The sequence below is a fragment of the Maylandia zebra genome, linkage group LG13 (genome assembly GCF_041146795.1).
Source record: "Maylandia zebra isolate NMK-2024a linkage group LG13, Mzebra_GT3a, whole genome shotgun sequence".
Classification (NCBI taxonomy): Eukaryota; Metazoa; Chordata; class Actinopteri; order Cichliformes; family Cichlidae; genus Maylandia; species Maylandia zebra.
In genome coordinates this window covers 10,946,853-10,962,828 of record NC_135179.1, presented here as the reverse complement: position 1 = coordinate 10,962,828, position 15,976 = coordinate 10,946,853, and the positions used below count along the sequence as shown (strand labels likewise).

The window sequence follows — 15,976 nt, the reverse complement described above, 5'->3', positions numbered from 1 at the left end:
GTATAGTTGGTCTGACTCAAATTTTGGATGGAAGTCTTCAATACAATATGTGAAAAGATTCAAAACTGTTTATTATGTTATGGACATGAGAAAGAGCATTTCTCATTCTTTGACATCACTTATAAATGTTTTCAGACATTTACAGCACTGAAAATATTGAATTTGTAAGCTTGAACCATCTCATTTTTATCATAGTTTCATTTTAATGGAGAGAAACAGAGTATTAACCAAGAATCCAGCAAAAGCTTCAGCTCCCTCCAAAGTCACCAGACAAAGGTGCTCCAATACAGTGCTCCAATACAGTGCTACAATATGTGTAATAATAAATATTGAACACGCTTACTGAAATTTATTTAACACTTCGTACAAAAGCCTTTGGTGGTGATGACAGGTTGAAGAGGCTTTTTTTCATTGTCTTCCTGAAACGGCCACCCTCGTTTCATTGTCATCAACCTGGTAGATGACACCAGTATTTTTATCAAGAATGTCTTGGTGCATTTTTCCATTCCTCCTTCCTTCAATCATAAAGTGTGCCAGTGTCGTATGCTGAAAAACAACCCACACCATGATGTTCCCACCACTGAAGCTGGTATAGTGTTTGTTGGGTGAAATCCAGTCTCCTTTTATCTCCAAACATGGTGTGTGTTATGGCACCCAAATACCCCCATGTACACCTCTTCATGGAAATGGGGTCTACATGGTGTAAATGTACATGGTATACATAAAAATCTACTGAAAATGATTTGATAGGGTTTCCCCCATTAAATATAGTATAGTGATTTTAAAGAGCGAAAGCAATGATACTACAGAAGCCTTTCCCTTTTCCTTACTCTTGAAAGAAGGTTATCTCCATCGCCCACATACTCAGAAAATCAGTTTCATTTTGTGTAATGTTTGTAATTTCAGAACCTCTTAGGCTACCAGAAGAATTAAAACAAGAGCACAGAGACTCATTATTACAACTTCAACCAAACCACTCACAACTGTGATTTTGCAACCTCGTCTGATTTTAAGTTATCTGACTTGCAGTACTGTCCTGTCAAATCAGGTGTCCAATATACTTTCACTTCCTTTAGCCAGTTCAATTGGGTCTTTGTTTTATTACTCTGACGTCACAACAAATCTAAATCAAGAAATACCTCAATGATTTTACAATGCTGCATATGTCTAAATTGTAAGAAACTAAGCAGTGTCCACACTTCAGATGTCATTAATTGGTGGAAATTTACAACCAATATAAAGAGAGGAAAAAGGAAGTCTGTAAGCCGGATGTGTGGATATTTATTTGAAATATATATAAATATACCAATATTACTCTTTCCTTTTTTTTTTAGAAAAATCTCCCATGTTAAATATATGCTAATGATATATATTTAATATAATAACAGATTTTATAAATGAGTGTTAACTGGGGTCTGCTTTTTGAATGGTGAATGAAAAACTGTCTTTTTCAAGAGTTAAGTTCGATTCAAGGATGTAAAGACATTACAGGAGTGGGTTGGAAGCATAATTGTTCCTCAATCTATAGTTATTAGTAGAATTTTGTTAATATTAGATTTAAATTTAGAAATAAAGATAGAAATATTTTTATTAAAGACATAATCGGTAGTACAGGTATTTTGAAAACACAGTATGTTGTTTGTGTTGTTAACAAAGTTAAATTATTTACAGATATTTAATAAAATTCAAAGATATACCCCATTTACTTCGCCATATAAAGAGCTCAATTGTTTTTCCAAGACTAAACGTCTGTATTCTCTGCTCCTAGTTACAGATGATGAACTATTACAAACAGCCAATCACAAATTCAGTTTGTGAAAAAAACGCCAACCAGAGTAGAGATTGGCAGTGCGGGATTCCCCTGCCTTCAGCTTTCAGTTCCTTCTGCCTTTCTTCAGTCATAAAGGTAAAATTTGGCTGAATTCGGTCACTAATACCGTGAATCACTTTACAGTCTGACCTAAGAGAAGGTAAACAACCCGTTTCCGTGTTCTTGTGTGTGTTTGTGTGTGTGTGTTTATGAAAGCATGTTATTATTCTTTCTGTTTTATTTTGTAATTAGTGGGTTTTTTTTAAAAAATATATGTATGTTTGCCCCCAGGTTTGTGTTTGCGTGAAGATGGCCGACCCCGAGACTCCAACCCAACCTCTAATTGGCGCTCCTAGCCACGAAACAACCGTCAATGTTGGAGCGCCAGGACAGAAGTAAGTGTTTAAGATGTTTTGTTTTTTTTTATTTTGTGTGTGTGTGTGTGTGTCACTAATTGATTTACACACTGCAAAAAGAAAAGAATGAAACAAAAATAGATTCCAAAACTGCAATGTGAAGTGGATTTGTGGGTTATTATGCTAAGACTGCTACTGATATAGAAATTAATGTTATTTTAGAATTAAATAAAAATATAAATGAAATAGAGAGAGAAAATTTCTTTTTGTTTTTGGGGGGTTTTTTGTTGTTGTTTTTTTCTCTCTATCTCTTTCTCCTTTTTTTCCCTTTTCCCCTCCTTTGTATATACTTATTTAGGTATATAAATATGTATGTATAGACATAGATATGTGATTGTTTATATAATGGTAATTATATTTTATGTATGTTTCACGCTAATAAGAAAACTAATAAAAAAATTAAAAATAAATATATATATATATATATGCAAATGAAATATATATGGTATTTGTTTAAAAACAAAACTGTATTTAATGATTTTAGGATATTTTTTTTCTAGAATCAGTAAATCAGAAGTCAAAAAACTTCTTGCTGAGCACACGTCAATAAAATTAAGGATTGTCCAAAACATGCCCTGGTGAAAACAGAGCTCATCTTAGATGTTCACTCGGGTGTCTGCTTGACAACAGCTGATGTCATTACTTAGTTACGTATACACATGAGCACCATGGACATAGTTCCTGTTATATCAATTTTTTCCCCAGTTCTGAGCCAACAAAAAGTCTAAGTTACCAATCAGGTTCTTCATTCTTCATATTCTTTTATGTCCATAAACCTTTCTGCCTACCTACTCATCATCTTTCTCCCACTGAAGGTTTTCATCCTGAAGACCTTCTAGTGCCAAATAATATTCTTTTAATCCTACAAGCATTAATAAAGAAATATTGCTTTCTTTTTTTTTTCAGTGGCCGCTCTACCCGGGCTTATAAGGTGGCAGGATTGACCCTTCTGGCCTGTGTGCTGATTGTGGGCCAGGCGATGACCGCCTATTTCCTCCTCAGCCAGAAGAATGACATCAAATCTCTGGAGGATCAGAACAACAAACTTGAGTCACAGGTGTCACGAGTCAACTCTGGTGAGAATGCTATGCTGGGAATTAGCAGGATGCAGCAAAAAAAGCTTTATTTAAAACAAACTGCTTAACCGCTAAACATTAAAAAAGATGAAAAAAAAGACAAAATGTCATGAAACTGCCCTGTTACCTGTAAAACAACTTAGACTGATAATGAATCAGTGCCTAGAATTTTATTGAAACCGAATTACAGCTCTCTGTTGTTGTACAATTTATTTTTAGTGCCACTCTCTTTTTTCTGTATTTTGCTTTTTGTTTTACCTCTGTCTCACATACACCTTTCTCTCCCTGTCCATAGCTCCTGCACCCATGAAGATGCATCTGCCCTCGAACTCCATGCTGATGTCGGACCTTGCGGACACGGTAAAAAAAAAAAAAAGTCTGAAACTGGGCTTTTGATTTTCAAGTTAGTAAGTCTCAGTTCAAATCTAACCCTAAACCCTAATTTTGTCTATTTTTTTTAAAGTTAAATAAGTACAACTTTAGTGAATCCTGACACACTTCTAAAGTCCCGCATTTTTCTCATTTGTGGTTTTTAACTTATTGTGTTGCAGGACTCTTCAACTGGAACCCCAGATGATTCCTGTATGTCTTAAATATTTGTGTTCATATATTCTGTATATGTGTTAATTATCTTCTCATCTGTTTATGGCCTAGAGAATGCTTTTTTTTATCATTATTAACAAAAATGCTCTTTTTTCTGTCCTCATATGTGACCTCAAAGTTCAATAGTCAGAAAGATTAAACTGTTACAGTTTGTCTTTAACAAATTTATAAAATGTGGATCAACTCATCCCCTCTCCCCTGCTCTCACAGCCCCTCCTCCCACCAAGTGCCAGCTTGAGGCTTCTGGCGTGAAGCCTGTGCAGGTGCCAGGTTTCAAACCTGCCTGTGAAAAGGATGGCCTCTACAAGGCCCAGCAGTGCTTCGAGTCCGTTTGCTGGTGTGTGAACACAGCCACCGGGGAACAGATCAATGGAAGCCTGCGCCAAGGACGAGCCAATTGCAATCAGTCCGTCCGTGCTGGTGAGACAAGATAACAGATTTTGAGTATTAAGTTCAAATTAGAAAAAAAAATATATTATTGAAAATGCCATGTTCAGTTTCATATCAGCATTTTATTGTTGCATTTATGGTTTATTTCATGTAGTTATTTAAATCTACAACCCACACGTCAGAGATTTCAGTGAACTTTTTTGCTGACTATTTGTAGAGTTGTGCACGATTAATGAATTTGTGTATTAGGTTTTAGCATGATATTGAATATACTTTCAGAGAACTCAGGATTTTTGTTTTAAAAATATTGATCTTTCATAAGAGGATTGCAATGTAATTCCGATATGCATATACAAATCTTGATTCATCTGGAGAAATCTAAAACCTTTAAATGATTCAATTATTGATTACATTCAGGATCTGATTTAAGCTACAGTGTCACTTACAGTCCAACATCTGTCTTTCCAGGCACCATGATAAGAATGCTGAGTCTTCCCAGTGAGGACAATTAAAACTGTGGTGAGTAAACAATCATATTCTTCTGTCTTGCTTTATATGATCGCTATAAGCTACAGTTTCTACAATTAAAAAGTGCATTTCACTATCGTAGGGTATTTCCCTACAGTGTAATGTGCCTTAGTGCTATATAAATAAAATTAAATTGAACTAATAATTTTGGAAAAGTACAATTGTCTTGAATAGCGAATTTAAAACCATTAATCATTTATTAATCATGCTTTTTGTTGTTGTTGTTGTTTTAGGCAACAGAAGCCGCTTCAGTCTTTTCCAGAAACCAGTTTCGGCTCATCTCCTAGTATCGTGTTACAACTTTGCCGAATTAATCACCACAGCTGCACTTAATAAGCTAATGGGGTTTTATATATCGCTGATAAATTACCAGTAACCAATTACCTGCTTGCTATCGTTCCTATTTTATTGCAACCAATATTCTACTGACAGCAGAGCCTTTTGACCGTGATTGGAGATTTTTAATGGCTATTAAAGATGAATAATTATCAAATAGTGTTTAGTGTGCAGCCTTAAAATGCTTTATTTTAATGTTGATGATTGGACAAGAATGTGGTTTTTGTGTTGGGAGGCACACATAAATAAAGAGGAAAAAATAAGAGAAGCTAAGCCAAAGTACTTTAAAAAATACTTTTAAGAATGGATTTCTGACAAAATGTAAATGCAGTCCTCCCTGACATCAAAGGCTTGGTCTTTTAATTTTGTCATGTTTGGCTTAAGGTAAAATATAATAGTAATAATAATAATAAAGCTGTTATTACAAGTTCTGAAGGATCATTTGGACACAATCGGGATACATGAGTAGATTTATTTGAACAACCCAAATAAAACCTGTTAAAAACAGTTCTGATGGTTTTCTTTTATGATACCAGCACAGTGGGAATTATAAACAGTTCTGTTTTTGATGTGTAGGAGCATAAACACACAAAAACCAAAACTGCTAAAACAAAGCTCTGTCAAGTTGAATCAATATCCCACAAACATTATTACTTAAAAACATGCAAAGATAGGACAAAAAAAGAGACACTAAAACATACAATATGGAGACAGTAACACAATGACTGTCAATAGGCACATGTTGTTTCTGGATTCCAGTCACCAAACATACAGTACACACGTTTGCCTGAAAACTAACAAGCTGATCACAAGCTGAAACGTCTTTCTCCTTTATGGCTTGTTTATCTAATTTCTGTCAGAGATTTAATTACGCAATGGTGTGAAATGTTCATTTCGATGTTGCCACCATGTTAAAAACATCACAGTGCAGTTTTACAGTGCTTTCCATAGACATGAATACATTTTTAATATTACACTAAAGCTGCAAAAACAACAATATATTTTGTAGAATCACTGAATACTGTAGTGTTTACTGATTTATCTTTGAAAAAGCGGATTGTCCACATTTTTGTATGTGGATAGTGAAATATCCGCTGTGCAAAATGAAAATTCACACTGAAATGTATGCTGGTTTTGCCAAGTGGCACCACTATTTTGTACAACTTTACACGCTGGATTATTAGAGATGTGTCTCCTGCAGCAGAAGCAGCATAGTCTATGGATAAAACACTCAGTTTTACAGCTTAAACCTCTAATACTAAAAAAGTACAACTCATAGGTGCATGATGCAATCAGCACATTCTAAGAAAGTAAAACTTTTAACTTTTCATTCTACAGATTTCAATAAATGACTCCAAAAAAAAAACATACTAATTACTAACAGCTTTAGATTAAAAGAGCATAATCGATACATGTGCAAACGATCAGTTTCCAGCATATAAAAAACAGGCAGCCAACTCTTACAAGGCTTTTGAGATGATACTGTCAACTCCAGACCATAGTAGGCACTCTTAATGTATACTTTACATGAAATGCTTTAACACACATTCCCCAGTTTTTCTAAAAGTCCAAAGAGCAAATTAAATCTTAATAAAGAAAAAGAATTGCTTTGGCATTTGGCTGTTTTCTTGCTCTTAGAATTGTTTCAGCATTGTGAGGACACAGGAAAAAGCAACATAATTTCTGGCAAATTGAGTGTTTTTCTGAGTCAATCATGGAACAACTTGTCAAAAAAAAAAAAAAAAAAAAAAAAGGAAAGAAAGAGACAGGTCTCTGAAAAGTGTTAACTTATAGAGATTAGGAAATATAATCCAGAAGGAAAGGGGAAGGGTTCTGTACCTGTAGATTGACATTACTCCGCATTACAGACACTGCTCTGATAACTGTAAACAATGTGAAAACTAACAAAAACCAAAAGATTTGACAGGTTTTGCAGAGAAGAACTGTGTGATGTAAAGTGAGGCAATTTTACACCCTGAGCAACAAGGAAAAAGTGTCATTAGTTAAGGCTGCTATTATTGATTTCTGACCACTAGAGGGCAGAAGATACCAAAACACACAGAATTCAAGTCCTGTTTGAATTTTCATCAAAATGCAACGCGTTTTCTTACAATAAGCTTATGCTAGAGAGGTCAACCGAACCAGAGTTTACAGCTACATATTTGTTGGTCTTTCAATTAAGTTTTAGAAAGCATGTGCTGTAATGAAAGACAAGGTTGGCTTCAGAAGTCAATCATAGCAGCTGTAAGGATTTACAATAGCAGTTTGTCTAAATTTCAACCACTGACATTTTTCTGCATTCATATTAATGAATGCATGAATTAATGAGCTGTCTTCTGCAAGGGGGTCAACTAAATTAAAAAAAAAAAAAAAAAAAAAAATATATATATATATATATATATATATATATATATATATATAAAGGAAAAGAATAGCTGTTTTTTTCACTCTATACCAAATTCAATAGTGTAATTATAAATTTTTTATATATATTATTTGAATATATTTAAAGTAAAAAAATACCACATTAAATTCTGATAAGTTTTAAGCTTTTTCTATACGTTTCTGATCCCATGTGGAGCTGTACTGGCACACTCTTTCTGTAGATGTCTGACGCTCGCTTTGCTCCGTTGTTTGGCTCCAATTTTCCTCCTCCTTACTTGTGTCCTCCTTTCAGGTTGCGTATGTAGTCTTTAATGGTGTTTTCGATGTTGGGAACAGCATAATTTTGAGCTGCATACATCCCTGTACACGTGCCTATGGCAACGCCTAGCAGCGCTGAAGAGCGAAGTCTAGCAACAACGTACCCAGCAAGAAAACCCTTCAAGAAAGGAGAAGCCAGCAGACTGCCCCCCTAGAGAGAGGAAGAGAAATGAGACCCGGTCTGGTGTTTTGATATATACCTCGACCTATAATTTTATAACTTAACTCTCAACAAAATTCAAGGCAAAGTAAACTATGCTCTCTCTCCATATATACTAATACTACTAATAATAATAATATTTGATTTGTGAGCCTTACTGGAGGAACTCCAGCCTGTATCTCATCTTCTACCCGTTTCTGAATGTCCTCCAACTGGTCTTTTAACTCCACGAGATCCTTGAGTTGACCCAGTGGACTCTACAAAAACATGTAGGCACAGAGACAAGCAAACAGGTTAGTGGAGGCAACCAGAGTTTTCTAAAACATGGAGTGTATCTAAAAATAAAACATTTGAACTTCCTGTATTATGACCAAGCACAGCAAACGCTCTGACAATGAACTTGAAAATCCACTGAAAATATATGTTCTAAAATCATTTGGGCATATGATGGATTTTCTTTCAGAGACTCTGTTGTCTGAGTTTTAGTTTCAGTTTTGTTTTACCTTAACAGGTGACTGCAGATTATCCATTTCCAATAAGAGAAAGTACACCATATAAACTAAAAAGAAAACACATACTAAGATGGTTTTTGCTAATACTTGCAATCGTGAACAGGCAATTTCCACATTTGGAACTAAATATTAAATTGGTTTTATCTTATTACCCCTTATTAGTTAAGTTGCCTTTAGGCTTATATTTCCTCGTGTTTCCCCGAGCTCTGTGTAAAAACACACTGCATTCCACAAACCAGGTAAAACGGGTAACTTATACAACAGTGACCCTATGCCGATGGTAGTAAAATAAACAAAAAGCATAGAGAACATGTTGGAACAGATACTTGTCTCTTAAAACCATTCCCATATATCCGTTGCCCTAAGCAGGCATGACACCTTTTAGAGAACAGTAACATTATTTTCGACAGGTTACTAAGCTAACTGTTTTCTTTTAGCTTATTTAATAGTAGAAATATTTCATTTTAAGCGCTGTGGGTCGTGTTTTCGTTGTTTGCTAACTGACAGTCTCAAGGTGAACAGACCTTCCAAATCTAGTCCTTCCCGTCAACGTTATTTTAGCAGCTAGCAAAACGTTTACTGTTATGAAATTAACAGTCTCTTTATTTTCAGCTTATTGACAGTGCTATGGATTTGGTTGAATACACAACAAATGTATTTCCTGTTTGCTAATTTCATTCGGTTAAACGGAAAGTAAGCTAACGGTTTAGCTAGTTACCTCTAGGACGCTACACTTGTTTTACGTAGTGACACCCCAAGCTGAAGCTGACAGCTAATGCTGAGTGACAGCTCAAGTTAAAATGAACGCCTATCCACTATTCAAAGTTGGCTTAACATTAAAACTTGGAGACACACCTTGTCATTAGCCATCTTTCCAGTCCGTTGATGCACCTCTTCTTCTTGTTCTCGTAGATTTGCTTAAAAATGACGTCTACTGCCCTCCACTGGTGTATTCACAGACCACTCTTCTTCTTCTTTTTTCGGCTACTCCCTTTAGGAGGCAGAAGATCCTCCTTTCAGATCATCTGTTTCAATGATCTCACCCTATCAAACCAGCTTTCTCCTTTACTGCATCTATTAGTCTAACCTGTGGTTTTCATTTTTTTACTCCTGCCTGGCAGCTCCATATTCAGCTCCAATGCTCCTGGCTTTGGTTCCCATCCACCTGGTCTCCTGCAGGCACAACACATTCTCATTCCTTGTCTTCATCAGTCAGGCAGGTCTTTCTTTACCAGTGTCATGCCAAAAAGGGGATTGCTGATGTTTATTTGTGGGGTTTTTTTTTTATGTCTAATATATTTATTTATATTGATAAATAGGCTGTAGTCAACAGGATTTATGTCAAGGATATATATGATGTAAAGAAATGGCATGTTTTGCAATGACTCTACCTATTGTACTTAATGCTTTCACATTTTCCTCTATCACACCAAACCTGTTGCACATCACAATATCATAAATCTTCTCTGTGGTCTTCCTCTTTTCCTTCTGCCTGACACCTCCATATTCAACACCCTTTATTCAATATATCCACTATATCTCCTCTGCGCATGTCCAACCCATCTCATTGTTTCCCCTCTAACTTGATCTCCAAAGCCCTCGACCTGAGCTGTCCCTCTGACAGAATTATTTCTAATCCTGTCCACTCTGGTCACTGCCAAAGAAAGTCTGAGCATCTATGACCGTGCCACCTCCAGCTCAACCTTCTGTTTTTTGTTAGTGCCACTGTCTCCAAAACATGCTACATAGCAGGTCCTACTACCATGTTGCAAATATTTCTTTTCACTCTTGCTGCTATCCTTTTCTCACCAATCACTCCTGACACTCCACCCACTTCACCCTGTCTGCACTCTCTTCTTCACCTCTCTTCTGCACTGCCCGTTTCTTTGGATAGTTGACCTCAGGTATTTAAACATGCAGAACAGTTTGTATCCACCTCAAATGCCCCTGTCCTTAGTCTGTCTTCCACATTATAGTGAATTCACTTAAATATCTTTATTGAATTGTTATGTTATATATATTTTTTTTTATTTGTGCTGCCGTCTTGGGCAGATCTCTTTTGACAAAGAAGTTTTTAATTTCAATGAAACTTTTTTACCTGGATAAAAAAAAAAGCATTTATAACAGTCACTTTGACAGAACATGACTGCAACTTCTACCTTTTGACAGGAATGTTATTTCTGGCTCAAGATGACTTGATATCACCCGTGAAAGATATGTTTGAGATTTCTTGGGCAGATCATAGGCTAATAAGTCAATTACAGCAGTTTAAATACTGGCAATCATTTTTTGGGCAAATACCAGAACCCACTTTCTTCAGAATTTGTGACAGCCTGATAAGTTTCATTAAGGTGAAATACGAATAAAGGAAGCAATTAATTACCCTGCTATTTCTGATCATGCAAAAAAAATAAATAAATAATAATAATGATATGCTATGTTTGAACACTGTGATAATTGGGGAGACTTCAAAAACAATTTAACCAAAACATAACTCACATGGTCACAATGGGCTCATTACTTTAATTGTCCTCTTTCATCTCTCACTCTGAAACCTCTTTAATTCCAAGTTCCAGTTTGGCTTTTGCAATGCAGAGCAGTCCCCCCCACCACCACCACACACACATTATGATGCTGAAATACTAATATAATATACTGATATAATAATATAATAGAACAGATCCAAATTATGGGAAAAATGAAAGTGAAAAGAAAATGAACAAGAGTTCAGATAAATAATTAGCTAGGCAAAGGGATAGAGGATCAGAGAAACAGAAACAGAGATGCTCATTATCTCTCATTTGTAATCATCAGTGCATCCCACAGAAGCAGGGAATAAACATTGTAGGGATAGTGCAAGATAAGTATTTTCCCATAGATGTATAACATTGAAGTCTAAGTCATTACATCAAGTGAATCGGATTTAAACCCTTGTGTGATTTATTTTTTTCTTGCTGAGAGCATGACTCCCCACAAGTGTGTCTTTCCAGAGACTGTGGAAGTGAGAGTGAATGGCAGAGCCCCGAGTCACAGGAGGTGAGAAAGAGATTGAGAAAGATGGCAAGAGAAAGCATTTAAGACCTACTAGAGAACTTGAGTTATTCCCATCTGATGTAGAGGCAAAAGGAGACAAAAAGGGCGAAACTGCAAAATGAAACTATTCATTTAAAAAGATTAATCTTGCCAAAACATAAATTTCTACTTTTTAGACGCTACTGGCTGGCTCCTTTTTGTTTCTCCGAAGGGGCTTATAGGTATTTAATCCTCATGCTCAGGCAGGACAGAGAGTCCATTAACTTTTCCTTGTTTTGGGTTATTGCAGGACCAACCTGATATGGACCACAGTATTTAATGGTCAGTTCAAGCTGGACATAACACAGTCTGCATAGTTTTGCATGAGATGAAAGACTGGCCTCGCACTCCCCTGGACTGCAGGTGTTTAAGACTTGGAAGGAGCGATGGAGGTAAGGCGTCTGTGATCTTCAGTGCTGTTGATGGTTCAGGGGGCGTATTGATTTTGGCTGAGGCATGTTTGGCTGACTAATCTTTGGACGCCTCTGTACTGGAAAGGTCACGGAAGCTTAGGGTGCAATCATTACAGAGATGAGCTTCAGGGAAATGTGTATTCATATACTGTACCACGAATATCAGGGACAGATCGTAGATTTATGTTTGAGTTATCATTTTTAGTTTAGGTAGTCATTGTAATGTCATGAGATGCAGCTCGCCCAAAATAACCTTTGAAACAGTAATAAATTTGCCTATTTTCCAACTAGAAAAAAAAACAATAAATAATTTGGACTTTTATAGCTTTGTGACTAAAGCTTCATTTATTATTCAACAAGCCCAGCGGAACATTTTCTCTTGCATAATGAATGTGGTTTGTGTTAATACTCCAAACAGCAATAGCATGGGTTGTTTGAGCAGATGTAGTTATTATAATTTAAAGGATGGAGAAGTAAGCCCTGCATACACTGGCTTTGAGATGTCGAGGCAGTCATTTTTTTCCCGATGTGATTAAAGAACTCATTTAAAATGTATTTTATAGTCAAAGCACTGTATGTGTTACTGTCTGTTAGTTATTTTCTTCATTGGGAATAAAGCAGGAAAACCCCAAGAAATGTTTACTCCATGATTTACTGAAACTTAATGAAGCAAATGGTTTTCATAAGCAATCTTGAGTAAATATGAGCTTCTCTGAAGGGCACATAAATTCTTTAATTTCAGAAGCTTCTTCACAGCAAATATGTGTTCCTCAAATGGGATGACATCTTCTGATAATCAGGGTATGAAATACTGTACGAGCTTCTAAAAGCATCTCTTTGGGATAACTTGCCAGCAGCATACCCTTTATGATTTATGTTTTTATTTGCTCCTTCATATCTTGTAAGTTGTTGTGTTGTTATGAAACAGGTACTCAGTGTGAATGTGGCAATATAAGGAATTGTTTCTTAGAAGAAATGTGCTTGAAACATTGAAAGTTTTATCACAGAGTGTATAAAACTCATCTCCTGCTGCTCCTTGTGTGAGGAGCACTGAGTTATGGTTTCACAACCTGAGCTCCGCTTCGAGAGTGTTATGGCTAAAGCAGCGTGGTACTGACTCTATGCTGCTTTTGCACTACCATGTTGGATGTTATCAAGGATCACAGTGCATAAATTGGTTCTTTCTATTGTGCTGCACGGCACTATACAAAAGACAGAAAAAATGTACTTAACAAGCAAAGTTTTTCGGTTAATGCTTTGTGCTTTAACCTAGTCGCAGCCTGGGATCACTTTTGATCCACTTTAATAGAAATAAAGTGTTTCATCAGTCAGACACCTTTGTAGTGTAGCAGCTAATGTGATGCTTTTCCCCCAAGGCTAAAGCCTAAAAGCCTTTCAGCAAGGTGCAGTGGTTTTGTGGGCCCCTCTTCATCCGAGTTCCCTCATTAACCTCAGTGCTCAGTATTCAGCCCGCGTCTCCACTGATGGCTCCTAGCCGAGAAAAATGTGAGTGAAGGAAACAGAGCTGCAGAGGGACTGAGACTGCTTCACAAATATTCTTGACTCAGCATTGTTTAAATGCAATGAGGTGTCACAAAAAAAATTATCAGCCTTGAAAATAACACAGAATGAGTTCAAAAATAACACAGAAATGAATGGAAGCTAGGTAGTATTAGCTTTTCATGTCTAGTAAGGGCGAGTTTTCTAAACCTTTGAGAAAACAGAAGAGAAGGTCAAACTTTATTGACTGTGAGGCTGTGTGATTTAATATACACTGATTTTTTTCAGGCTGCATGTCAACATTTGTGTGGACAGCCCAGGCTCCTTGCTGTAGCAACCACCAGGATGAGGTATAAGTCAAGTCAAAGTTTATTTCTATAGCACATTTTAAACAACCTCAGTTGACCAAAGTGCTGTAAAGTTTCAGGAAATATGCAATTATATGTGTAAGAGTCACCAAATCAAACAATAAAGATACACTAAAACTCAAATAAAACAAGGAAATAAGACTGTGTTTGCATAATAAAAGCCAGAATACTCTGCTCGACTAGTCAAAAAAGCAAGCGAGAAGAAATAGTGTTTTCTAAAGTGCTTAAAATGATTGAGAGACTGGGCAGCTCTTATGTAAAGAGTTAAGTTGTTCCAAAGATTAAGAGCCACCACTCAAATCACTATCGCCTCTGTTTTCAAGCCTGGATCTAGGAATGTCCGAGAGGAGCTGTTTTGTAGAACTCAGTACTCTCTTAGGATTGCAGGGTTTTAAAGTTTCTATTAAGAAAGGGGTACCAAACCACTGAGACTCCTAAAAACAACTAATCAAATTTTAGACTGGATCCTGTGTAAGGAGGCCAGTATAGGTAGAAGAGTTTACACCATTTCTTTGGATAAAGGATAATCTTGATGATTGGATTGGCGGTATAAAGTAATCCATGTATGAAATGAGCCTGATAACTTTCTATACAGCAATGTAGAAAACTGAGTATTCTTCAAAAGCAAATTTTATAATACACTTACTAAGCCAACTGTACAGCTCTGACATATGGCTTGCTGTAAGTTCTTTTTTTCCAAAAAACACTGAATCTTAATTTTAATCTTTAATTATATCTCTATGGAGTGTCTGAGGAACATTATGCAGTGCATCTAAATAACAGATGATACAATGATGTCATTATTTTTTTTTTATTCATGAAAGGTGTGGAAGTGCTTTTTCCCCAGATCGGCAGTAATAGTAACATTAGTTCTAACCGGGACTGAAAAATGAAAGAAACTCATAACATCCATCTGGACATTGGAATTTGGGGAGTCATCAAACCTCCACTGTGTTTGGACCTTTTTAATGGAAGTATCCAACAAATATTATGACCTGTTGTGTGATACAGACTGTCCAAGACGTTTGCAACAAAACAGCACTTGTGATGGTTACTAATGATCTTCTTACGGCATCTAACAGGGGATGTGTTTCTATACTTGCTCTGCTAGGCCTCCATCCACCATTTAATACCACTGCTCATAACATAAAACTGAGATAACAATGCACTGCTTGTATTCAATTAAATTAAATGAGTCGTATCTGTCTGTTAGATTTAATAGATTCCAGTTTATTCATCCAAATGGCTCTGTGCTGTGACCAATACTTTCTTTCCTTATCCAATATTATTAGAAGACATTGCAAAAAAATTAACTGCTATTCAGATAGTACTCAACTACATTTGTCTATTAAGCCAGACGACAGAAAGTAAAGTACAGGCATGTCTTCAAAACAGGCCTGGCCTGTAACTTTCTTCTCCTAAATTTGGACAAACCTGAAGTTATTGTATTCTGTGCTAAAAATGTTAAAAATGTATTGTTTAATCTGGTACACTTTGATCAGCACATATGTGCGTCAATGGACACATTAAACACATATGTAGGACTGCTCTCTGCCATCTGCACAATATTTATAAATATCCTAGAAAGAAAATTAGAAACGTCCTGTCCTGCATTTCTTTATGTTGAGGCTGGAGTATTGTAATTCATTATTAGCTTCTCTTCTATGTCTTGAAAGCTCAGACAAAATCACGTCTCATCTTTAAACCATATTGTCCCAATAGAACACTTAACTCTCAGACTGCAGGCTTACTTGTGGTTCCTAGAGTTTCTAAAAGTTGAATGAGAGCCAGGCTGCAGCTATCAGGTCCATCTCCTGTGGAACCAGCTCCTAGTTTGGATTCATGAGATAGAAATCTTCTTTTTTTTAAGGCTAGGCTTAAAACTTTCCTTTCTGAGAAAGATTAAAATTAGGGCTGGATCCATGAGACCCTAAATCATCCACTAGTTGTTCTGCAATTGTATTAGGCTGCTGGGGAACATCCCATGATACACTGAGAATTTTTGCTCCACTCCCATCGTTCCCCTCCATGTGTATATATTAAAAATCACCTGTGCATGTCATTGAATTTTGTGTTCTCCATCCTAGAG

The 15,976-nt window shown here is 36.2% G+C and overlaps 2 protein-coding genes across 2 annotated transcripts; one reads left to right on the top strand and one right to left on the bottom strand.

Moving 5' to 3' along the window:
* Positions 1-1,838: 1,838 nt before the first annotated feature.
* cd74b (CD74 molecule, major histocompatibility complex, class II invariant chain b) lies at positions 1,839-5,666 on the top strand. Its single transcript, XM_012924364.2, has 8 exons — positions 1,839-1,970; positions 2,102-2,205; positions 3,133-3,302; positions 3,598-3,662; positions 3,854-3,884; positions 4,116-4,325; positions 4,764-4,814; positions 5,057-5,666. The coding sequence occupies exons 2-7, from the start codon at positions 2,120-2,122 to the stop codon at positions 4,805-4,807; spliced, it is 606 nt and encodes a 201-aa protein (XP_012779818.1). The 5' UTR covers positions 1,839-1,970; positions 2,102-2,119; the 3' UTR covers positions 4,808-4,814; positions 5,057-5,666.
* On the bottom strand, positions 5,612-9,529 carry LOC111501195 (SLC35A4 upstream open reading frame protein). The gene is made up of 3 exons (XM_023154223.3): positions 9,390-9,529; positions 8,181-8,279; positions 5,612-8,013 (listed from the first exon to the last, which is right to left on the bottom strand). Exons 1-3 carry the CDS (start codon positions 9,402-9,404, stop codon positions 7,816-7,818), a joined length of 312 nt encoding a protein of 103 aa, XP_023009991.3. The 5' UTR covers positions 9,405-9,529; the 3' UTR covers positions 5,612-7,815.
* Positions 9,530-15,976: the final 6,447 nt, after the last annotated feature.

Coding starts and splice junctions, on each gene's coding strand:
- cd74b (XM_012924364.2), top strand. CDS start 2,120: ATGGCCGACCCCGAGACTCCAACCCAACCTCTAATTGGCGCTCCTAGC. Junction 3,303..3,597: donor GGTGTCACGAGTCAACTCTG/GTGAGAATGCTA, acceptor CCCTGTCCATAG/CTCCTGCACCCATGAAGATG. Junction 3,663..3,853: donor TGTCGGACCTTGCGGACACG/GTAAAAAAAAAA, acceptor ATTGTGTTGCAG/GACTCTTCAACTGGAACCCC.
- LOC111501195 (XM_023154223.3), bottom strand. Junction 8,014..8,180: donor TACAGGCTGGAGTTCCTCCA/GTAAGGCTCACA, acceptor TCCTCTCTCTAG/GGGGGCAGTCTGCTGGCTTC.